This window comes from Rana temporaria, chromosome 12 (assembly GCF_905171775.1).
Source record: "Rana temporaria chromosome 12, aRanTem1.1, whole genome shotgun sequence".
In the NCBI taxonomy this organism is placed as follows: Eukaryota; Metazoa; Chordata; class Amphibia; order Anura; family Ranidae; genus Rana; species Rana temporaria.
In genome coordinates this window covers 25,124,465-25,150,110 of record NC_053500.1, presented here as the reverse complement: position 1 = coordinate 25,150,110, position 25,646 = coordinate 25,124,465, and the positions used below count along the sequence as shown (strand labels likewise).

Sequence of the window (25,646 nt, the reverse complement as noted above, 5' to 3'; positions counted from 1 at the left end):
ATAGGCGTAGCGCATCTCATATGCGCTACATCAACGTAACATTGAGAGGCAAGCTGAGTATCACAAAGCACTTGCTCCCATATTTACGCCGGCGAAACGTAAATGGGCCGGCGTAAGCCCGCGTAATTCAAAGTAGTAAGCAGTGGGCGTGTTGTATTATAATGAAGCGCGACCCCATGTAAATGCATGGCCGAACGAACGGCGCATGCGCGTGCATGCTCAGAATCACTTCAAATTTACTCCCTAAGATACGCCTGGTCTATTCATGCGACGTGAACGTAACCTACGCCCAGCCCCATTCACGTACGACTTACGTAAACAACGTAAAATACGACGCTGTTCCCGCGCCCATACCTTAACATGACTTACAACTGCTTTATGAGGGGTAAGCTTACGCCGGACGTACGCCTTACGTAAACGGCGTAGCTTACTGTGACAGGCGCAAGTACGTTTGTGAATCGGCGTATCTAGCTCATTTACATATTCGACGCGTAAATCAACGGAAGCGCCCCCTAGCGGCCAGCGTAAATATGCACCCAAGATACGACGGCGTAGGAGACTTTGGTTGGTCGTATCTTGCCAAAATTCAGGCGTATCTGCTTTCCTGAATAAGCGTATAGATACAACGGCGCACATTTTGACTTACGACGGCGTATCTGGAGATACGTCGTCGTAAGTCCTTTCTGAATCCGGGCCCTTGTTCTGAAAACCAATTCCATAGCCAATAAAGTGTTTTTTTTTTTTCATATACAGGTTAGATTAAGCGCAGCTTATTTTGAAAAGCATTTCTCCAGCTGGTGAAGCAGCTAAGTGTTTTCTTATCTACAGATAAACTCTGCGCCTCTAGTGTATGAAGAGACATCCAGGAATTTGCTTGTAATGTGGCTACTTGTGAACCATATCAAATAAGTTTCTGGTCTGGCTGTACGCCCAGGAATGAACACTGCTTCATTCAGCCTGGCCGACGCAGAGAAGTTCGAGTCTCTCTTTTTATCTCTTATGGTCCGTCACTAACAGGCTCCAGGGAACATTTTTAAAACTCACACATGCTGAAAACGAGACAGTTCTCTGCTTTATTTATAATGTTCACGCTTTCGCTATTTCATAAAATAATAAAAATCGTTATATGTCACAACAAGAAACAATTTAGAAAATACAATATATAGTTTGGAAGAAAAACTGCCCTTATGGGGTTTGTCAATAGGGGTGGAAAATTTGTTTTTTTTGTTCCTAGCGAGCAAAGACACAATGCCATTCAGATGAAGACTGGCATTACGGATGAGTGAACTAGGCAAAAATTGGCGGTGGCTTGCTTCAAACACAAGTCAGCCTGGCAAGTCTTTGCCTAGTGCAGACTGGTCTGCTCAGAAAACGAGTAAAGTGGTCCAAAGGAGAAACCTTCTGGGTTTTACTTCCTCTTTGTTTCCCTGCAAAGGTAAAGCATAATAGGCTATTATGCATCACACAGTAGCCCATTATGTGTCACTTACCTGAAACCAAAGCCTACGATGTCACCGCTGTCCCCTCTTCCACGAAGCGTCCATCTTCCTTCCGGGTATCGTGGCTCCAGCGATGTGATGGCACGCTCGCCGTTTCTCAAGATTTCTAAAGTGCACCTGCGCCACTGTCTACGGTACATGAGCCGTAGACATCGGCGCCCGTCTCATTTGTAAATATCTCCTAAACCGTGGAGGTTTGGGAGATATTTCGAGCACCTACAAGTAAGCCTTAATCTAGGCTTACCTGTAGGTAAAAGTGGTTGTAACTGGTTGATAAGAATTGATAACCCCTGTCACAACCTCAGGGCATAACCCATTCTGCCTCTGACCCAAATTATGAAAACATGCAGAGAGCGAGGGACAGTCTGCTTGCTTCTGTGTCCAACCGTCAAAAGAGGCCGAACCCTTTTATTATCACAGCTTTATAGACAAAATGACATCATTCATATGAGCACAACTGACTGGTCAGTCCATATAGGGGTTTCCTTCTTGTGACGTTTATTCTTGCCACGAGGCACACTCAGACGCACGGGGTCCTCCACTCAGACTCACAGGGGCTTAATTCGATGGAGGGGGTCAAAAGGAGTTTTTCTTCAGGCTGAGATGTACTGTATATACTCTATAACTCTGTCATAACTTCATTTAAAGCGGTGGTTCCCCCTTAAAAACAACTTTTTTTTATTCCACTGGCCCCCCACATTACAATCGAATTAAGGCTATTATTTTTTTTTGTCTGCTGTACATACCTTGATACAGCATCTTCACCCGTGCATCCGGGTTGCGAGTCCCGCGGGAGTGGGCGTTCCTCACATGTGTTTGATTGACGTTTTTCGGAAAAACGAGCTCCCCCCTGTCGCGTAAGCCGCGTCACGATTGGCGAAAGGAGCCGAACAGCGATGCGCATGCGCAGTATAGCGCCGACTCGCCGTTCGGCTTCTTTCGCCAACCGTGTTGCGGCTTACGCGACAGGGGGGAGCTCGTTTTTCCGAAAAACGTCAATCAAACACATGTGAGGAACGCCCACTCCCGCGGGACTCGCAACCCGGATGCACGGGTGAAGATGCTGTATCAAGGTATGTACAGCAGACAAAAAAAAATAATAGCCTTAATTCGATTGTAATGTGGGGGGCCAGTGGAATAAAAAAAAGTTGTTTTTAAGGGGGAACCACCGCTTTAAGGAAAGTAATATTGTAGTATATACCCACACACATATATATTTATCAATAAATAAAACAATATAAGAAAGAAAAGCAACATTTGAGTGGTTTAGGAAAAGATAACAAACACAAAAATAATCATTTTATTTACCTCCACCACAGGGTTTACAACCACTTTAACTAAACAAAATTTCTAGTCTAATTGCAGTTTGAAGTGTTTGAACTGTAGCGTTACCCCTGCAGATGCCGCTAGTTTCAACTGGTTCTTCCCCAAACAATACAGAGGCCACCATCCAACTAAGCAACAGTCCATTCTCTCCAGCTCCAATAAACAGTCTAGGGGTTTGTCTTTTTGTAACTTATTGCTTGTAGAACTTGTAACAGGAGAAGGATTGGGGCACAGATTACTTAAAGATGACAATCTCTCTAGGGCTTCAGTTTATTTATCAGCTTTGCTCAGCCAACATCTTGGTGTACCTCCCCCGAATTGGCCAGGCACTGATCAATATTCAGGCTGATATTTGAATTCAGGCTGGTTATTTGAATTTTCCTTCCGCAAGTTCTAGAATCTTCTTCTAGAGCAGTGGTTCTCAACCTTACTAGTTCCGTGACCCCTTGATAAAATTTCCTAAGTTGTGGGGACACCTAACTGTAAGATTTTCGTATAGTGGTTTGTGAGCACCCAAGACAAGACAAGTAATTTGTGCCCCTAACCCACGGACATTTAGCGCTCCCTGAGTGCCTTCCACTCGTACATTATTAAAACCCCTTTATGGTACATTTTAGGATGTACCACTCTCTCTTTGTTCTCCTTTCTTCCCCTTTTTATCTCTCTCAATCTTAATTTCTTGTTTTTTTTCCCCCATCCCTCTCTTTAGCCGTCTTTCTTGTTCTTTCTCTTATTCTTTATCTCCCTTTTACTTTGTTCCTCCCCCTCTTTTCCTCTCCCTTCCATGTATTCTCAATTTTTTCCCTTCTCTTACTCCTTTGTTGGGGGGGGGTCTCCTCCAGCCCCTTTTACTTCACATTCCTCACCAGTCAGTTGATCTCTAGTCTCTGCCAGCAATGCCGTGTACTAAAAGGGTGGCTGCGAAGAGGCTCCATGAACAGCCCAGCTGGGCGGCCACAGGTTGCAGGGACAGCCCAGCTGGGCGGCCACAAAAAGTCTTGGAGAGCGGTGCAGGCTTCAAGAACAGCCCAGGATTTGGTGACCCCTGGCAAATCATTATTCGACCCCCGAGGGGGTCCCGACCCCCAGGTTGAGAACCACTGTTCTAGAGGCAAGTGGGACCAATCAAACTGCTAGCCTGTAAAACTCTGAACAGACCAGACCAAGCAATCACTGCTCCCTTGATTACAGAAGGTGCCAAAAATGAAATATTTCTATGAACCTAACTAGGAGGATACTAAAGAACCTTAGTCAGTTTACCCCAATCTCAGTTCTGTATAGTTCCCTTCATCCAAAAAGCAGACATTAGACATGTGCACACTGGAATATTTATTTTCGGAATTTCGGTTTCGCCCGAAAAATTAATTTATTTAGTTACTCCCGAAATTCGTTTTTATTTATTTAGTTTCGTTAAAAAATGCATTCGTCCCAAAATCCAAATTAAGGTTGAATCTGTCAACTGAAGGCTTATGGTGTCTGTCGAATGTTCTAAGAAGATTCGACGAAGCAGCTAAACTGTATGACGACACAATCGTACATTTCCGGTCAAATGCTCCGCTCACAAGCTTTAGTAGAATTCTAATGTTATATGACTAGTAATAATTATATTTATGAATTATTATTACTTGTCAACCAACATTAGAATTCTCCTATAGTCTATGGGAGGAGCATTTGACCATAAATGTCCCCACACGGGGATCGTATGTTTTTAGCTGCTTTGTCGAATCTTCATGTATCTATAATGTCAAATCTTTTCTCTCTATGTTGAATAATCTTGGACTAATAGAATAAGGTTAGGCACATTCAACCGCAGGTTCGATAGACACAGATCGCTATTGTCACCGACATGTCGAATCTTCTATCTATATCGAACTGTCACGAAAAAATGAAAATTAAGCATTTTTTATGTCGGATCTTTTTGATTCCGGATTCTGCGCGTTCGTTATCGTTTGTTAAAACAAACCCGAAAATCCCAGAAATTTGAACGAAAATGCATTCGGACGAAAACAGGGCGGTTCATGAAAGATGAACTTGGGTTTTAACTTGATTGATTTCACTTGTCATCTGAAATTACTCTTTAACCACTTCCCCCAAGGTACGTACAGTGGGTATCGAAAGTTATCGTCTTTTAGAGCCGGCCATTCTCTGCACCATAAGAACGATCATAGAAGCTATTCCACAGCTTGATCAGTCTTACGGGCAGCGAGAGTGGACGCCCCCCCTCCCGCCACCTCCGGTGCGTCTACCGACTCACCGCTGCGATTAGTGAGTCGGAGAAGGGATCCACCGGCCCAGGATGCTTACCATAGCGATGTTATGACGTCACCCCCGACCTCTGCATTAAAAAAATGGCGCCGCCTCGTCTGGGAAGCTGAGATCGTTCTTTTTTATTATTATTATTATTATTTCAGGCTTCCCAGACTAGGGATGAGATGTGGGGTCTTATTGACCCCATATTTCACTGTAAAGAGGACCTGTCATGCGCATTTCTATTACAAGGGATGTTTACATTCCTTGTAATCAGAATAAAAGTGATCAATTTATTTTTATTTTTTTAAAGTTTCAAAGTAAAAAGTTAAAAGTAGAATTAACAATAATTTTTTTTTTTTAAAGTGCCCCTAGACCCGTGTACTCACACGCAGAATTGATCGCATACGTAAGTCCCGCTCACATCTCACATATAAAAATGGTATTCAGACCACACATGTGAGTTATTACTGCGAACGTTAGAGCGAGAGCAATAATTCTAGCACTAGACCTCCTCTGTAACTCAAAACATGTAATAATGTTTGGGGGTTCTATGTAATTTTCTAGCAAAAAAATTATGATTTTTACATGTAGGAGTGAAGTGCCTGAATTGGCCCGGATGGGAAGTGGGCAGCTATGAATGATAAGGGCTTGATTGTGGCAACCCTTTTCAACAAATTTTGGCTATACAAGATGTTAATCTCGCCTATCTAACAGTGCTGGACTGTGGGCAATATAGACAGCCCTCCCTTTACAATTCACTAGAAATAAATTCCATATACGCAACCCAATACGTGTATGACAGATGACCTTGAAAATTATTTTCATTGCCCGTCTAATTACATTTGTCACACCCTTTCCCTACAACTTGTCAAACAGTAATCCACATACAGACTTGTCTCTCCAATTCATACAAGAGCGGACCTAGCCTTATGGAGGCAATCGGCTCTCTAAGATCCTCTTCTGTAAGTTCACACTTAAAAGCCCACTAATGGACGGGGACTTTGGGATCAGTCAATTATGCTCACGTGTAAATCCCTGGCTGCAGAGGGTGCCTAATGACTACTTAGAGAACCGGCACATGCTGTTTGAATATTTAGTACAAGTATGTGCCTCGGGGGCTCTACATTTTTGGCAGCTCCATTGCTCAGGCATACATCGACTGCGATCAGCCAAGAGCTGTAGGGGAATTCAGTGTGACAGTACTGGGAGCATTGGATATGTATGGGGTGCAGTTACTCACAGCAACCAAACGATTGAAATTTGACTGGCGTTTGTAAGTAACTGAACTTTGTATATCATTGTGGTTCATTGTATAAGCTCAAATAACAATATGTGTTGGGATACACAGAGGTCCCAACAACCTATAATTTGATTTCAGTCCCAGGGCTCAAGTTCTGCGGGAACGCGTGGGAACGGAGTTCCTGCACTTCTCTCACAGCAGGAACGCAGTTCCCTTTGCAGGACTAGAGCAGCGGAGCCGCCCGAGCCAATCCTTCACTAAGCGGTGATGCCCAGCTCGAGTCACTGTCAGGGGCAGGCGAACCTTAGTAATCCTTTATATTACTGGCTGCTTCCTGTATATGGATTCATCAGGTAGTGTGCGGGTATTCCGTCACTTCCTTGATGCCGCAATGTCTCCTGGGAGCTTTTGTCATTGTTCCCAGGAGACATTGCGGAGGTCTGCCGCAAGTTATCGCGGGATTTAGAAAGAACTTGCTTAAAGGTCTTTCCAAATCCCGCGATAACTCACGGCAGACCTCCGATGGCGCAGCGCCATGTACGCCGTCGTAAGTCCTAATCCGAGCCGTCGTATCTATGCACCTGATTCTTAGAATCAGTTACGCATAGATATCCATTAGATCCGACAGGCGTAAGTCTCTTACGCCGTCTGATCTTAACTGCATATTTCCGCTGACCGCTAGGTGGCGCTTCCGTCGAATTCCGCGTTGAGTATGCAAATTAGCTAGATACGCGAATTCACGAACGTACGCGTGGCCGACGCAGTAAAGTTACGGCGTTTACGTTAGGCTTTTCCCGGCGTATAGTTGCCCCTGCTATATGAGGCATAAGTGCGGCGTACCAATGTTAAGTATGGCCGTCGTTCCCGCGTCGAAATTTGAAAAAGTTACATCGTTAGGCGTAAGTCCTCCGTGAATGGGGCTGGACGTCATTTCCGTTCACGTCGAAACCAATGACGTCCTTGCGGCGTACTTTGGAGCAATGCACACTGGGAAATTCCACGGACTGCGCATGCGCCGTTCGGCAAAAACGTCAATCACGTCGGGTCACAGTAGATTTACATAAAACACGCCCCCTGATCCAAATTTGAATTAGGCGGGCTTACGCCGTCCGATTTACGCTACGCCGCCGCAACTTACGGACCAATAGCTAGATTCAGGTAGAGTTAGGCCGGCGCATCAGTAGATATGCCGACCTAACTCAGAATGCCGACCTATGTTTAAGTGTATTCTCAAACAGAGATACGCTTAAACATATCTAAGAAACGACGGCTTGCGCCGTCCTATCTTAGGTTGCAATATTGAGGCTGGCCGCTAGGTGGCGTTTCCATTGCGGTCGGCGTAGAATATGTAAATTTGTAGATCCGCCGATTCACGAACGTACGCCCGGCCGACGCAGTACATTTACGCCGTTTACGTAAGAGATAGGCCACCTAAAGATAAAGCTACCCCCTAGGTGGCGTATCCAATATTAAAGTATGGCCGCCGTTCCCGCTTCGAAATTCGAAAATTTTACGTTGTTTGCGTAAGTCGTCCGTGAATAGAAATTTACGTAGTTTACGTTCACGTCGAAATCAATAGGCCCGTGCGGCGGACTTAGCCGCAATGCACACTGGGAAATGTAGGCGCCCGGCGCATGCGCAGTTAAGAAAAAATGTCAATTACGTCGGGTCAAGCCTCATTACCATAAAACACGCCCCCTCAGACGAATTTGAATTAGGCGCCCTTACGCCCGCCCGCTTTAGGCTACGCCGCCGTAACTTAGCAGGCAAGTACTTTGATAATCAAGTCCTTGCCTCGCTAACTCACGGCGGCGTAGCCTAAACACGCTAAGCTACGCCGCCGCAAAGTTGCGGCAATCTCTCTGAATCTACCTAAATGTGCTTTGAGCATACAGCACTTGCCGTCTAAGTTGCGGAGGCGTAACGTAAAGCGGATACGTTACGCCCGCACAAAATTACGCCGCTAACTGTGAATCTGGCCCATGATCTTCATGCCTGACACTTTTTGTCCAACCTGGAGCTCCCAATCACATGGAGTGTTGTATCCTACCAGGCTGCTTGGGGGATTTTTTTTAGCCCAAGCTTTATTTCAGTGTTGAACTGTGCCGATAGCTCTAATGCTGGCCTTTGGTTGGTAATTGTGTTGGCAGTACAACTCTTCTATTAACTTTCAACCACACCAATCTGCCACCCACTGACTCAAGTGACCAAATGATCGAATTATCAGAGGAAATTCAAATCCTACAAAATTGAAGTACAACCTGAAGTGAATTGTGATCGATGTCCAATTTTAGCCATTTGGTGACCCAAAACTGGGAAACAATTGAGGACGTGGGTGGTGAGTTGATTACTCTGTGTGTGCCGGCTGATAGAAGCCAAACTACCAGTATAGAGCAAAGCTGACATGATAACATGCTCGGAGATGATTGGTGTGGTTGAAAGTTAATAGAAAACTCTACAACTGCCAACACAATTACCAACCAAAGGCTGCATTAGAGCCATCAGCACAGTTGAAGACTAAAGCCCCATACACACTATGGCCCCGTACACACGACAGAGGAACTCGACGTGCTTGGCACGTCGAGTTCCTCGTCGAGTTTTGGGATGAAGCCGCAGAGGAGCTCGGCGGGCCGGCTTCTCCCATAGAAGAACGAGGACAACGAGAAAATAGAGAACATGTTCTCTATTTTCTCGTCGAGTTCCTCGGCGGCTCCATCGAGCCAAAACTGTACAGACGACAGAGATTCTCGGCAGAATCCGGGTTTTGACCGAGTTTCTCGGCGAATTCTGCCGAGAATCTCTGTCGTGTGTACGAGGCCTATCAGTTTTCCTGCTGGTTTTCTCTTCAGGTTTACCAAAACCATGTAGTACAAGGACCTGCCTGATTGCATTCAAATTGAAACGCTTAAGGTTTGACCTCATATTAGATGGTTTTGGTAAACCTGAAGAGAAAACCATCAGGAAAACTGATAGTGTGTATGGGGCTTAAGATAAAGCCGGGGCTAAAAAAAATCTCTCAATGCTAACATCCTAGGAGCCAGAATAAAGGAAATCAGAGATGTCAGATAACAGGGGGAGGTATAATGTCATATTTATGGGCAAATCTCAATGGGTCCCAACACAAAAGGAGATCAGACATCATGTGCAATCTATATTGTCTCCTGTCCTGGTAACACCAGGGTGTAATGAGCTGTCAAATGGGCAGGAACCAAAGGAAAAGTCCTGACAGAGGGCCAGATTCTCAAAAAATCGGCGTTGGCGTAGTGTAAGCCATTTACACCACGCCACCGCAACTTACTGGAGCAAGTGCTGTATTCTCCAAGCACTTGCTCCGTAATTTGCGGCGGCGTAGTGTAAATGGCCCGGCGTATGACCGCGTAATTCAAAGGGGGCGGCTTGTATTCAAATTAAGCGCGCCCCCGCGCCGATCGAACTGCGCATGCTCCGGGCGGAAAAAGAGCCCAGTGCGTATGCTCCAGCTCACGACGGAAAACGTCAATGACGCCGACGTGAGATTGACGTAAAGTCGTATTCGCGGACGACTTAGTAAAACGACGTAACCGACGGAAAAAGACGACGCTGACCCGACGCCATACTTAACATGGCATACGGCGGACTGGCGTAAGGTTACCCCTCATATAGCAGGGGTAACCTTATGCTTACGGAAACAACGTAAACGACGACTACGCGGCGCAAATTTGTTCGGGAATCGGCGTATCAGGCTCATTTGCATAGTCAAATGAGAACTGAGCGTAAACGCCACCTAGCGGCCAGCGTCGAATTACATCTAAGATCCGACGGTGTAAGTGACTTACACCTGTCGGATCTTGGCCGTATCTATGCGAAAATTATTCTAAGAATCACTCGCATAGATACCCGGGGCCAAAAACAGAGATACGACGATGTTTCCTGAGATACACCGTCGTAACTCTTTTGAGAATCTGGCCCAGAGACATTAAAGTTATTGTAAAGGATTTTTTTTTACAATAAAAAAAACATGTTATACTTACCAGCTCTGTCCAATGGTTTTAGAAAGAGCAGCCTGGATCCTCCACTTCTCAGGTCCCGCGCCGGTGCTCCTGGCCCCTCCTTTTTGCCGAGTGCCCCCACAGCATGCAGCCTTCTATGGGGACACCCGGCTCAGCCCCGCCCTCTCTCTATCCTTATTGGTTTACTGATGGAACTTTGGGCCCCTCCTCCTTGCCAAGTGCCCCATAACAAGCTGCTTGCTGTGGGGGCACTTGTGTATGCTTACTCCATAAGACACAGGGAGCTGCTCCCGCCTCACTGCTGCATCTCAGCCAATGAGGAGGGAGAGATCCGGGAAAGACCCTCGGCTCTCATTCACAACCCTGGATCGAGATCCGGCTTAGGTAAGTATTATGGTTGCTGAGGGGGAAGCTGCACACTGAAGGTTTTTTACTTTCATGCATTTAGCCTTTACAACCATTTTACCCTTTCAAAAGTAAAAAAAAAAAAAAAAAGCCAGTTGGACTCGATAAACTCTCACTAGTATTGGACAGGTTAGCTTTTCAGGCTCTCTTTACATGCTCATTGCGATGGGGGAAATGTGTATTCACATATATTGAGCCACATCTCTCACTATTATGCCGCGTACACGCGACCGTTTTTCATGACGAGAAAAATTCAGTTTTTAAAATGGTCATTAAAAAACGATTGTGTGTGGGCTCCAGAGCATTTTTCTCGACGTGAAAAATGGGCATTAAAAATTTAGAATATGCTCTAAATTTTCACGTCGTAAATAATGGTCGTGTGTGGGCTTTAACGATGTGAAAAAAACGTGCATGCTCAGGAGCAAGTTATGAGACGGGAGCGCTCATTCTGGTAAAACTACCGTTCATAATGGAGTAGTAAGCACATTCATCACGCTGTAACAGACTAAAAAGCGCGAATCGTATTTTACTAACACAAAATCAGAAAAAGCAGCCCAAAGGGTGGCGCCATCCGCATGGAACTTCCCCTTTATAGTGCCGTCGTACGTGTTGTACGTCACCGCGCTTTGCTAGAGCATTTTTTGAATGGACAAATACAAATACAAATCCGTTGGTAGTAAAAATGCCCTCTGATATGTTTATCAATTCTGTTTTCAGACATTTGTCCAGAGTTTGGCCATAAGCCCAAAAATAAGGGAGAACATCCAAGGTTGTATTGATTGTATAATCTATGCTCAGTATCCTAAATGTATTTTAGCCTTGCCACTTAATGATTATAAAGGAGTCATTTATGCTTGATCAGCAAATGCAGCTCAGTGACAGGCTGAGTGTTGAGCCACATGGGATCCCTGGCCGCCTGTGATGATCCGTGCGCAGTCATTCATTGCACATGTATGATCACAGGTGGCAGGCAGCTTTGTCCTGTATAGTACATAGACTGGTACTGAATGGTGAAGTCACATTCAGGTCACATTCAGGTGGCAAAAGTATTGGGACACCTGCCTTTACACATGAACTTTAATGGCATCCCAGTCTAAAGCCTCGTACACACGGTTCGATTGTTGGAAGGGGATTGTCTGTTGACAGACTGTTGTCCTAAAATCTTACCGTTAGTACGCTCCTTTAGGCCTTGTACACACGACCGAACATGTCTGCTGAAACTGGTCCGTCGGACCACTTTCCGTGGACATGTTCGGTCATGTGTAGGGCCGACCGGACAATTTTCCGGCGGATCGGACAGGTTTCCAGTGGACAAATGTTTCTTAGCATGCTAAGAAACATGTCCGCTGGAAGCCTGTCCGTCGGACATGTTCGGTCGTCTGTACGATTCACCGGACATGTCTGCTCGGCCGAAAGCCCTCGCATGCGTCGAAGTGATTCGACGCATGCGTGGAAGCATTGACATTCCAGGGTCGCGCACGTCGCCGCGTCAACGGCGCGGCCACGTCACCGCGTTCGCTGTCCGCGGGAAATTTGTTCTGATGGTGTGTACAGCCATCAGACCAAAATCCGGCAGCGGACATGTCCGATGAAAACGGTCCGTGGACCATTTTCATCGGACATGTCCCGTCGTGTGTACGAGGCCTAAGACAACTGTTGTCCAATTTTCGGTCAACAAATGTTGGATGACAGGCTAGTAAATTTTCGGGGTGACAACGGCTCCACGTCTGATTTTCATATGGTCAGTACACAAATCCGTCACACGAAAGTTGAAAGTCCGCAAGCTCGGAATCAATGCTCACCAAACACAAAATTTGCAGAAGGGGCACAAAGGGTGGTGCTCAAGAGCTAAAATTCCTCGTAGTACGTCACTACGTTCGTGTTTGTGGCACGACAATTGTGTGTAACATTAGTATGCAAGACAAGATCCTGGCACATGTTCCTTTGACAAAAATCAGATGCTTGGTTGGCCAATAATCGTACCCTTTGTATGAGGCTTTAGTCCGTAGGGTTCAATATTGAGTTGGCCCACCCTTTGCAGCTATAACAGCTTCAACTCTTCTGGGAAATGTTCTTCGGGAAGAATGGTCAAACATTCCCATAGACACACTCCTGAACCTTGTGGATAGTCTTCTCAGAAGAGTTGAAGCTGTTATAGCTGCAAAGGGTGGGCCAACTCAAAATTGAACCCTACGGACTAATAGCTGGATTCAGGTAGGGTTACGCCGGAAACCAGATACGCTTAAATTAGGCTAAGATACGTGCGGCGTAAGTCTCCTACGCCGTCGTATCTTAGGGTGCAATTTTTCCGCTGGCCGCTAGGTGGCGCTTCAGTTGAGTTCAGTGTAGAATATGTAAATGACTAGATACGCCGATTCACGAACGTACGTGCACCCGTTGCAGTAAAGATACGCCGTTTCTGTAAGAGGTACGCCGGCGTAAAGATAAAGCTGCCCCCTAGGTGGCGTAGCCAATGTTAAGTATGGCCGTCGTTCCCGCGTCGAAATTCGAAAATTTTACGTTGTTTGCGTAAGTCGTCCGTGAATAGGGCTGGACGTAATTTACGTTCACGTCGAAAACCAATACGTCCTTGCGGCGTACTTTGGAGCAATGCACACTGGGATATGTACACGGACGGCGCATGCGCCGTTCGTAAAAACCGTCAATCACGTCAAGTCACACCACATTAACATAAAACACGCCCCCTCGTCCTAATTTGAATTAGGCGCGCTTACGTCGGCCCTATTTACGCTACGCCGCCGTAAGTTAGGAGGCAAGTACTTTGTGAATACAGTACTTGCCTCTCTGACTTAAAGCGGCGTAGCGTAAATACGATACGCTGCGCCGCCTTAAAGTTGCGGCGGCGTCTGTGAATCTAGCTACATGTTTGTGTAAAGGCAGGTGTCCCAATACTTTTGGCAATATAGTGTATCTAGTGAACAGAATGGTACAGGACTATTTTTACTCTTTTCCTGTCGTGCAAATGGCCTTCAATCACTAGGTAATATAGGCAAAAAATAAATAAATGATAAATCCATTCAGGTGCAAAATAACCTTCAACTTCAACCCTTCCCTGTACATAATATTAAGTACAACGGAGGGTTTGTTAAGCCAATTCTTGTGGAATGTAATAGTGAAGAATAAGGTCTGTCTATTAAGGTCAGAGTTTATCTCTCCACTCCAGTGTCAGTTGATCTGAATGAGAATCAATGATTCCATCAATCAGTCTGTCATTAGGCCAGTCACTCAGTCATCTGCCGCGGTATCATACATAAACCTGTCATAGGATAGACCTGGTAGAAGGCGATGGATTCCCAATCTCAGGGGAGGCTAAAATGATACATTTCTGCACTCACACAAGCTACGGATCTAATAAAATGTAGAAGCTTGTGGAAAGGGTCTGATTTCATTTTTCTTATTAGGGCTGGTTATCAGTGTCCTGATGATCAGTGCAGTCCCAATAATGCCCACCAGTGCTGCTAATCAGTGTTTATCAGTTCTGCCAATCAGTGCTCATCAGTACTACCAATCAGTGCCTCCTCATCAGTGTCACCTATCAGTGCTGCCTTTCAGTGCCATCTATCAGTGTCACCTACTGTATCAGTGCACTTCAGTGCTGCTTATCAGTGCCGCCTATCAGTGCAGCCTCATCAGTGCCTCCTCAACAGTGCCGCCTCATCAGTGCCCATCAGTGTTACCTATTAGTGCCCTTAAGTGCCACCTATCAGAGCCCATCAGTGCTGCCTCATCAGTGCCTCCTCATCAGTGCCAGCCAGTGTCACATCATCAGTGCCACCTATCATTGCCGCCTCCTCAGTGCCAGTCAGTGCAGCCTATCAGTGCCCATCATATAAATACAATCCACCCTCCCTAAATGTGTTTGTGCCTATACACTACTCCTGTTGCTGCTATTTGTTACACAGTCAAATATTACACCACAAACCACAGTGAAAATAGTACCAAATTACTAAAGTGCAAATTACTAGAGTGCAAATACACCATAAACTTTGAATATCAGAAACAAACAAATCATAAGATCATAAAAAAGTCCAATGAGAACTGAAAAGCAAGTAGCTAGTGAAAGTCCATATTGGGACTTCAGAACAGTTCCAAACACAATTTCCTTCCAAAAGCAAAAATATTCTAAAGTGCTCCAAAAATATCACACGTGATCTGTGCTCCATACACCCCCTTGTGCTTTAACTCACCAGATGGTATGGACCCCTTATCAGTACTGCATGTGGGCCTATCAGGGTTAGGCTGGTGAGTGGAGAGATGTCACTTCCTCTATATTTTCCAGGTACAATATTATTTTATTGTTTTCATAGAATATTACAGGGGTTTTTACCCTATACACATCAGATATAGTTATGTGAGGACTAACTACATATACTAGTAGGATACTTTACATCTTCTTAAATACATATTTTCATACACTCATATACAAAAGACATAAAAAAGGGAAAGAGAGAAAGAAGAGAAGGTAAGGAAAAGAAAGGAGAGAAAAAAAAAAGGGAAAAAAAAAGAAACCACCTAAGAAAAAAGAAAGGGAAAACAAAATCTAATCGCTCCATTATGGCTAAGCAATGGTAGGGTTCCCTTTAACCCAGGTTTTCCTATGTAATTGCCACTCGTGCATGAAGGAGAGAGAATCCATATAGTATAGTGTGTTCTTGTTTATTGTAATAGAATATATATATATATATATATATATATATATGTCAGTCGGCTCGCTAAAAAGAACTGGCATGGTTCTCACAACCTTGCATGTGTTCCACCGCTCACTGGAGGTGACGTCACTGAGGAATCTACGTCAACGCGTTTCACCCCTCCCACAGGGCGTTATCAAAGGCAAAGATCCCCGGCTTCTCAGCTAGTTAAATAGCTAAGCACAGACCTAGTCTGCTCACATGATGTTGGTGTCAGTGCCCAACAGTGCAACCTCACCAGCGCATGTCAGTGAAGGATCAAAATGACCTGTTTGCAAATTTTTATAACAAACTGAAAAATTATTATTTTTTGTTTCAACATTTTTGGTCTTTTTTCGTTTGTTTAGCAAAACATAAAATTAAATAACACCAAAGAAAGCTCTATTTGTGTGATTTTTTTTATTTATTTTTTATAAACATGTTATATGGGTACAGCAGTGATGGACTGGCCATTGGGACTACAGGGAGTTTCCCAGTGGGCCGATGGCTCAGTGGGCCGGCTTCAGTGACAGCAGACAGCCGCCCCCCTCCGCTCCTCTGTCTCTCCCTTCCTGCAGCGTTCACCTCCTCTCCCTCCCTGCAGCGCTCACCTGGGGGGAACAGAGAAGCAGGGGGAGGACCAGAGGAGCAGGGGGGACGACAGAGGAGCATGGGGGAGGGGACAGACAGCTGACTCAACAGCTATGGCCTGGGAGTTTATCACTTCTGCCTAATCTTGTCCCAACTGATTCTTTTCCCTGGGTGAAATACTGTCTAGCTTCCCCACTTGTACTGCCTATAAAAGTACCAGTACTAATAAAGTAGAACGGCTAGTGGCTAGTGAAGGGGGAGAGTGGGCTTGGGTTCCCAGGGGGGGAGGGGGTGTGTGGGAGTTGTCCGGCCGCCATGGGAATGACCTGTCAAAGTGGGCCAGTCTGGATGAAGTCCAGGGCCAAATTTTTGTCCCAGTCCAGCCCTGGGGTACAGTGTTGCATGATCACCCCATTGTCATTCAAAAAAGATGAAAATTGTCCTGGGCAGGAAGGGGGTGAAAGTACCCGGTAAGCAAGTGGTTAAGCACCAAAGGTAGTGGATAGGGGTGCACACATGCAACAACTGAAATACTTTGGACTTGGAGAAGCAAAAATTATCCCCCCCACCATTGTTCTTGGCAGGTAGTGCCACCCACTGAATGTGGCAATTGTACAGTAGCAGCGTGGTGGTGCAGTTATAGGGTGGTGAGGAGGCACTCCTTATCGCCTGCCAAATTCCCTCTCCAAAGCAATCCGCCACGGACTACTCTCCAAAGGGGGAAACTAATGTAAACAAGCTCATAGACTGCTCTATGCAGTTTCTCCAGTAGCCAGCAATTAGAGAAGTAGAGAGCAGGCACAAGAAGGAGGGATCTATTAAGGATCACCAGAAATAAAAGGCAGAGGTACTTTGTTACAGAAATCAGATGACATATGTTTCTTCTGTAATATAAATAAGCCGTATTATAAAGGATAATTTTAGGACTCAAGTAGGGCTTGAAGAGAAAATCAACACAATTTGAGATGATTACATGAGCGCGATGGAGCCAGCTGTTCCCTCACGATGAATAAATATCATTGTTATTCGGCTATGATGGGAAATAATCACACCTGAAAAGTATTGGGTTCCATTTGTTTATAGGCAGTGTTGTGCTGTTAGTATTGTTGGAAAGCACCGGTACAGACTTGCTTCATTATGGATACACTGTGTGAGATGTAACGTCATCCTCCTCTCCTTGAAACTACCCACTGGAAATAGAGGGGATGTAATACACTATGCCGTGTACAGCAACACGCTGTCTCCCGGGGGCTCGCTTTGTCTATTACTGATTCATATTACCGCTCCATGGGCAATATAGGCCAGGTGGACTATACAACACCTCGCGGGCCCTTAGGAGCTTAATTTGTGTTTTCCTTCATTTGACTCTGGATCTTCTAATATCCATTCACGTATATCCATTGCCTACGTGAGATGCACTCCTGCCTCTGTTGAGCAACACTTCATCCTAGTTTCTAAACTAGCTGTGCGTTGTTTATCCTTTACAGTTGGCCGCAAGACTTCTTTATTTTGGTAATTTTCCAATCTTGGATTTTTACTTAGCGACATTAAACGCCATTTATGATGAGAACTAGCTGTGTGCTGCCTATCTGTATACAGTTTTTTGGAAGCCTTCCATATTTTATATACCGTATTTATCGGCATATACCGTGTGCCGGCGTATAGCGCGCACTCCAAGCTGAGAAGGGAAGTTTAGGGAAAAAACTTACATTTTGGATGTCTTGCCTGGCGTCCATCGGCGGCCTTGTCCGACGTCCGTCTGCGGCCTTGTGCGGGGTCCGTCCAGCCTTGTCGGTGTCCATCGGCGGCCTTGTCCGGCGTCCATCGGCGGCCTTGTCCGGCGTCCATCTGCGGCCTTGCGCGGTGTCCGTGGAGCCTTGTGGGTGTCCGTCTGCGGCGGGGTCTGTCGAGCCTTGTGGGTGTCCATCTGCGGCGGGGTCCGTCGAGCCTTGTGGGTGTCCGTCTGCGGGGTTGCAGCGTCGTGTGTTTGAATTTGGCGCGCTGTGCAGAGCCGGATTTCCTGCGCACTCGGCTTCACTCTGCTTCTCTCGGCTCCTCTCGCATGGCTGCAGGCGGATCCGAGAGTGGCTAAGCCTAGCCGAGTGCACAGTACACTCGGCCCGGCTCGGACAATGTCGGAGACAGCGGGGATCGGCGTATATCGCGCACCCACGATTTCCCCCTGATATTAAGGGGAAGAAAGTGCGCGGTATACACCGATAAATACGGTACCTTCCAACTTTTGGAAATGCGCACTGAAACTCAGTCCATTCCAAGACAGTGAGACTCGTTCCTTTTTTGCTTATTGTGTCTTTGAATCTTGATCGTGTCCTGAAGAAGCCTAGTGGTGAAACGCGCAGACGCCCAAGGCCTCACTGCACATACCGTATCATTGTAGATGATTTTTTTACTTTTGAACACTGTCATTATACTATGTACTTTTTCCATAAAATTTTGCTTAGTTTGCTACTTCTCCATTGTTTCCATGCCTTTAAAGTCCAACCCATGGCTACTATCTAGTACCATTTATGTGTTTCCTCTCCTATTTACGGATGTGGCAATGTGAGTGCCTTCTCTCTTCAATCTTCATGTAATACACTATGGGCCAAATCCTCAAAAGGGATACGCAGGCGTAACTGCTGTTCAGCCTGCGTATCCCTGTGCCTATCTTTGGAACTGATCCTCAGAATCAGTTTTCCAAAGATAGTCAGAAGATCCGACATCTGTAAGACACTTACACTGTCGGATCTTAGGATGCAGTACCGCATCCGCCGCTGGGGGCATTTCGAGTCGAAATGCCGCTTTGCGTATGCAAATGAGGACTTACGGAGATCCACAAAGCTTTTCAGCTTTGTGTTTTCTGCGTAAGTTTACGTTTGCATACGTAAAATTAGTTCTGCTTTTACAAAGTGTAAACTAGTAACACCTTGTAAAAACAGATCTTTTTTTTGATCGCCGCGTTTTTTTTTAAATTTTGAATTTTTTTCCCGGCGCGTAACTTTTTTTTTACCCGACGCAACTTTATTGTCCCGTCGCAATCCACAAAGCCCGACATAACGTAATTTCGCGCGCTGCCCGTCGGGAAAATGACGGCACGAGCATGCGCAGTACGGCCGGCGCGGGAGCGCGCCTCATTTAAATTGTCATCGCTCCCTGCAGAAGAGGACCGCCTTGCGCCGGAGACATTTAAGTTACACGGCCTGAAATTTCTAGGTAAGTGCTTTGTGGATCGGGCACTTAGGTACAAATTTTAAGTCAGTGTAACTTAAATGGGAAAAGTTAAGTTAGGCAGGAAATTTGAGGATTTGGCCCTATATACTGCCTGAATCAATTTAGATGGTCAGTCGTCCATCCCAAACTTATATTGCAGTGTTGGGTAGATGTTGGATGGGTAAACCCCCTAAAAACTTATGTCTCTTGGGGGACTCTGTTGGTGAGACCTCCATGCTGAGTTCCTGGGGCTGTGCCCATACTTAGAAGTTTCCACCATCCCTTCTTGACTTGTCTATGCTTTATATTATGGAGAATGTAATAGGAGGAGCTAGAACACACAAGGGTGAGCAGGGACATCCAAAACTCCTATGTGGTCAGAAGTAGGATGTGTTCAGGCGTCCTCCAAAACGCATCTATAATCCAAACTCCTGCATTTTTATATTACAGTGAGCTACAAACCGGGTCAGTCCCTACCTCACAGCTTATGGAAGAATGATCCAGCCTGCAGCCTATTGGAGTACGAAACAGAGTTTGGAGTTCAGATTTGAGTTCAGAGGATGCTCATCCCTAGTCAGAAGCCAGGAATTATGGCAGGGGATCTCACTATTGGAGTGTCCAAGGCCTATAAAAATGTCAAGGTCAACCCAACTCCACTTATTACTAAATTACCACTTTCAGGTGCACTGACCCTCTAAAAGTATGAAAATGACTCGAGACTTCGAAGGCTCATCTAACCTGTGGACTATTGATGAGCAAAATCAATAGTCAACATCTGTCTAGTTACTTGTCTAGATTCTCAGAATGATATGAAGAGTAGGTTAGCATAGTTTCCAATCCAAGTAAAATGTGTCATATAAAGACATCATACAGTACAGTGAGTGAGTTTATTCTAAATACCACCCCAATGGACACCTGTGTTACAATCCACTTTTGCAAAAAATGCAACAGGTTTTAAATATTTATGCAATAAAGAAAAAAATCTGTCTGTGTCCTTGTTGGAGTTTTCCCTTGCTTCCTCTGATAACACTGTGGTCACTGTGGGGGAGAATTACTAACTGTAACGGTAGTCCCTTTTGGGCATAGAATGACTAAGAAATGATAATTCATGTATTGCAGGATATCGTGAGATATTACAAGTTGTTTGTTTATTCTGACCCCAACAGGTCAATAGAGTGACTCATTCAATGTGTAACATGGACTGTTGAGGTGCTAATTAAGTCTACCTGGCTATAGTGATGGGGCTTGCTGTGATTGCATTCTATTGTCTATTGTGTTAATTAAGCCTGGCTCCTAAGATATTTCATTGTGTATGCTAATGACACTGTTTTGTGTGAAAATACTATTGATAATAGATGTGGAATGTGACTTGTCAGCTGTAGTAATTAACTGACACGATCCATAAGAATTCCCCCCCAGAAAGACGAGACACAAGCTCTGTTCTCTCTGGTTCAAACGAATGAATGCTTTAATGGTAACTCAGCCTTGTTATATACAGTTTAGAACCCAAGTGAACAATGAATCAACTCCACCCACCACATTTACACAAGGAACTTCAAAACACATTCTTTTAGATATTCCCTAATTTCCGACAGAAAAAAGTCCAATGGAGCATACACATGGTTGGAATTCCCGACAGCAAAAGTCCGATGGGAGCTTTTGGTCGGGAATTCCAACCATGTGTATGCTCCATTGGACTTTTTCTGTCGGAAATTCCGACAGAAATAGATTGAGAGCAGGTTCTCAATTTTCCCGTTGGAAATTCCGATCGTGTGTACGGGGCTTTACTTCGGCTTGATCAATTAAGCTTTGACAAAAGAAAATGGAAGCTGATTGGTTTTTATGCAGAACTGCACCAGATTTTGCATCCTCCAGTTTTAGTGAATCAACCCCAAGGTGTTCTGTGACTGGCGGCGGTGCTAAGCGGGTGATCCCCTATGTTCTCTGTGCAGAGGGGAAGTTGTTTGCACAGAACCGGAGCAGGACCCATAAGATCATGGCTATCACTCTATCACTGTAGTAGCACACAATGATTGTCAGCTTCCCGGCAGCTCATCAGGCATAAGATAGCCATACTTACATTATGCCAAGCTGGACCGATGTAACTATACAATACAGATCATTCCTGGAGTTTAGATTTAACATCTGGATTGATGGAGCTAGGGGTTAATAATGAAAAAGTACTCACTTGTTTTCTGGAACTGACGGTATTTTTGTTGCCTTTGCAAGAAAGTTTAATGGAGTTATAGGGCTTCCCATGATGTTTGGAGCTCATCCTGCTAAGATCCTGAGGGTTAGAAGGCAATGGGTTCATGAACAATATCCGCGCTATCAAGCCATACAAAACCGTAGCAAGGACCAATGGGATGACATAGAAGATGGTGAAGTCTAAAAAGTAGATGGGTGTGTACAAGTTCCTGGGCACCCGGTAGCCGCAGCTGACTTGGATCCCATCAGCAAACTTGACTTCCTTGGTGTCGACCAAAAAGAACCACATGACACAGTACACGGAGGTGAACATCCACACAAAGGCAATGATCTTCTTGGCTCTGGACACCGTGCAGATAAACTGGGCTTTTATGGAGTGGCAGATGGCTATATAACGCTCCACGGTAAACGCTGTGATGGAACAAGCTGAGATGTTGATGCCAAGGTATTGTAGATAAGTGATGCACAGGCAGCCAACGTAGCCATAGACCCAAGAGGCCACCACTTCTGAGATGTTGGGAAGCCCCGCAGCCAACAAGACTATCAGGTCAGCAATGGCCAAGCTGACCAGGTAGCAGTTGGTTGGGGTCATCATGTGTTTGGTTCTCAAGACCACTAGAACCACCATTATGTTGCCAGCAATCCCAACTCCACAGATCAAAAGGACTAAGAAGATGGTGACAACCTGGACCTCTAAAGCATTCTGAGGCATATTGTCCAAAGTCTGGTTGATCTCTGTCCCATTTGCCATAAGTACACCTAGAGGCGCTGTAAAGTTATCCATGCCGGAAACTTACGGGGATTTGGCAGCAGTGGTTAACCAATGGAGTCACGACTGTTGGAGATGCGCCTTGCTCAAATCCAGCTTCCCTGTTCACAAACAAAATCTTTTATTAGAAAGCATTATTTTCACGTCCCTGTTACCACTAGTGTGTAGAGAATGACAATAAGGACTCCAGGTATTCCACACAATGAAAAAAGAGTCATGTACCAAGAAAAATAGGCTTCCTTTACTAACAGAAAATGACACTTGCCTGGCTATCAAACAACAGGAGATCGCCCCGGGACTTTAAATGAGGTGAATGTGGTTAGCCAACATGCAGTCTCAAAATGTATTAAAATTGTCATGCAAACATAAACATGAATCATAGCCAAGCCACTGAAATGATACGTACAGTAAAACTTGACATTACACATATGGTATAAAATGTAAATTGCAAAGTACACAGGCATTAAAAGTATACCAACGTGTTTTGCAAGACCATGCTCGCTTCATCAGGGGTAGATGCATGTGTAGTACATCAAAGGCTGGATCAGACTACCCATTGCTGGATGCACAGAGGCGGCAGTAATGAGCGTTCTGCTCGGGAACTGAGGAGGCAGAGGAACAAACAAACCCAACAGAGGCACAAACCGGGGGGCAGACATGGTCCGGGTTGGGGGAATGTGTCACTAAAGATCTCCCAGTATCCATTAGTAATGTCTTGACTGCAGTGAAACTGCTGCATGTGAGTGAAACAGGAAACAGGAAATGAAAAGATGATGACATGAGCGATTACACTTCCTGTTTCCTGTTTCCTGTTTCACTCACATGCAGCAGTTTCACTTCATTCAAGTTGATATTACTAATGGATACTGGGAGATCTTTGGTGACACATTCCCCAAACCTGACTATGTCTGCCCCCCCCCCCCCCTGTTTGTGCCTCTGTTGGGTTTGTTTGTTCCTTTGCCTCCTCAGTTCCCGAGCCGGACTCTCATTACTGCCGCCTCAGGGCATCCAGCAATGGGTAGTCTGATCCAGCCTTTAATGTACTACATACGCATCTACCCCTGATGAAGCGAGCATGGCCTTGCGAAATGCGTTTTTTTTTTTTTTTATACTTTTAATGCCTGTGTACTTTGCAATTTACATTTTATACCATGATACGTGTTATGACATTTTTTTACTGTATGTATCATTTCAGTGGCTTGGCTATGATTTATGTTTATGTTTGCATGACAATTTTAATACATTTTGAGACTGCATTTACTCTGTCAATTGTTGGCTAACCGCATTCACCTCAGTCCCGGGGCGATCTCCTGTTTTTTGTTGCATATATTGGGATGGAGGTGGTTTGCGGGTGACACCAGACCTTTTCCTTCTTGCCTGGCTATCATACATATCCTGCAGCTTCAGTATTTTCTGAATCACTGACTTTCTGGATGGCTGGCTCTGCCTCAGTGCTTCTAAAAACTCTGAACCTAAAGGCAGCCAGGAAATAAGTTTTTTCCCAATGAGGTCAGTGGTGTGTTTTACAGGTTTCCTTTAAAACAATTGTTGAAGGGACTTTATTAAATACAAGTATTGGGCATCATTTTGTTTTTTTTATATTACTTGACATGATTATGGAAGGGTGGACAGCAGACGAACAGTTGTATGAAATGAACGCAGCGGTCAGCGATTAGACTGGTGACACCGGGACCCTAAACCGGTCACTGCAGATTCCCCCACCACCCTACTGATGGGGAATCAATGTACAGTAAAACCTTGGTTTGAGAGTAACTTGGTTTGAGAGCGTTTTGCAAGAAAGGAAAATGTTTTAATACATTTTGACTTGATATACAAGCGATGTCTTGTTATAAGAGTAGCGTCATGTCACAACTGAGTATAAAAGAGAAGAGAGGAGCCTCTAAGTGTAGCAATACGGTTACATTTAATGAAGGTACAACATTTAGCAACTTATTGCTACACTTAGAGGCGCCTCTCTTCTCTTTTATACCCTGTAAAAAAAATGCTTTGATATACAAGTGCTTTGGATTACAAGCATGTTTCTGGAACAAATTATGCACGCAATCCAAGGTTTTACTGTATATTACTGAAAAAGCGGTCTGCTAATATGATACCTCCTAAATGTGCAAAGCTTTCACATCACACATTCCATCCGGCACTAATTCACCAAATGACTTCATCGTATACTGAGAAAAAAAAAAAAAAAAGTCAGTCCTACCTTCTGTATCTTATATAGAATCGGTGCACCCAAACTGGTAGTCTATTCTGAGTGGGCACCCAAAAATCTCATTGAGACTCTAGCAGTGCCCTCACAATGCTGCAGAGTCTCATTCCCCTTGCAGAAGTCTCAGAGTCTCATTCCCAGTGCAGAAGTCTCAGAGTCTCATTCCCAGTGCAGAAGTCTCAGAGTCTCATTCCCTGTGCAGAGGAGTCTCAGACATAAAAGCTTTCAGTTTCTCACATATATATCACATATCAGTTATTGGGGGGGGGGGGGGGGGGGGAGTTGGCAAAGGGCTACTTCACTGTCTACCTAAAGCAACAGTAATACTATTAGAATGTGTTGGGGAAAAAAACTGACAATAAAAGCCATTGCAATAGAAGAGAAGAGTTTTCCTTACCATTGTAGGTGGTGCAGATATCCAGGGGGGTTGGTGGTGAGTAAAGCTATGTGTGGTGCAGGTACAGGACTGGTAGCAGATCCAGTAGAAGCAGCTTGTCCTTGTCCAGATTCAGCACCATAGACAGCTCACAAGGCAGGCAGCAGTCTGCTCTCCTCCACTCCTTCCTCTGAATGGGGAGTCATTCAGCACATGCTACACTCCCCTCCTATACAGCTGTACACTCAGCATTATGGAGTCCCCATCTATTCTCTATGACAGCTGCCTGCATCCTCCACCACTTGTCCCCTGGACTCACACACTGCTGGAACTTGTAGTGCCACAACTGACACTACATATTAGAATTTCTTCATGTATATACTGGAACATAGTAGTGCAAGAGGCTGCCTGATTGGATACAAATTGATCAGATAATTTAGGTTTCTTAAGCACCACTTAATCAGCGGTAAAGCACTGCTAAAACGAGCTACGCTTTACCGCTAACAGCCGGTAAATCAGTGTGAAAGCAACCTAAACTGTAACACGTGCCTTAGGTTGTCCCTTATAATTATATAATAATAATAACCTCACAGATTTGGTACAAATGAAATGAAATGTTTGATACTATTATTTTGTTTTGGCAAGTCTGTGCAGAGACTGTACAATCAGATTCATAGAATACCTGCCAATTTACCAGTGGTGGCTGAAGCTCAATATTTTGGGATGGGGGGGCGGCAAACTGCAGGAGACAGGTGAGGCGCCCCTGTGCCCTGTATGGACAGGCTGCCACTGCATAATGCCCTTGTTTAATATAAAAGTGGCGCTAGCTAACCGAGCCACCCCATAGGTGACCTACCCGAGCCAATGTCTG

General features: G+C 45.0%; 1 protein-coding gene across 1 annotated transcript in view; it reads right to left on the bottom strand.

Annotated features, from left to right (window-relative positions):
• Window positions 1–24,971, bottom strand: part of LOC120918631 (thyrotropin-releasing hormone receptor-like) — an 89,802-nt gene extending 64,831 nt beyond the window's left edge. The window contains exons 1-2 of the mRNA XM_040330317.1: window positions 24,797–24,971; window positions 21,387–22,276 (exon numbers count right to left, since the gene is read on the bottom strand). Of these exons, the coding sequence (XP_040186251.1) occupies window positions 21,387–22,190 (804 nt within the window). The 5' untranslated portion in view covers window positions 22,191–22,276; window positions 24,797–24,971. The remainder of the gene's footprint in view (window positions 1–21,386; window positions 22,277–24,796) is intronic.
• Window positions 24,972–25,646: the final 675 nt, after the last annotated feature.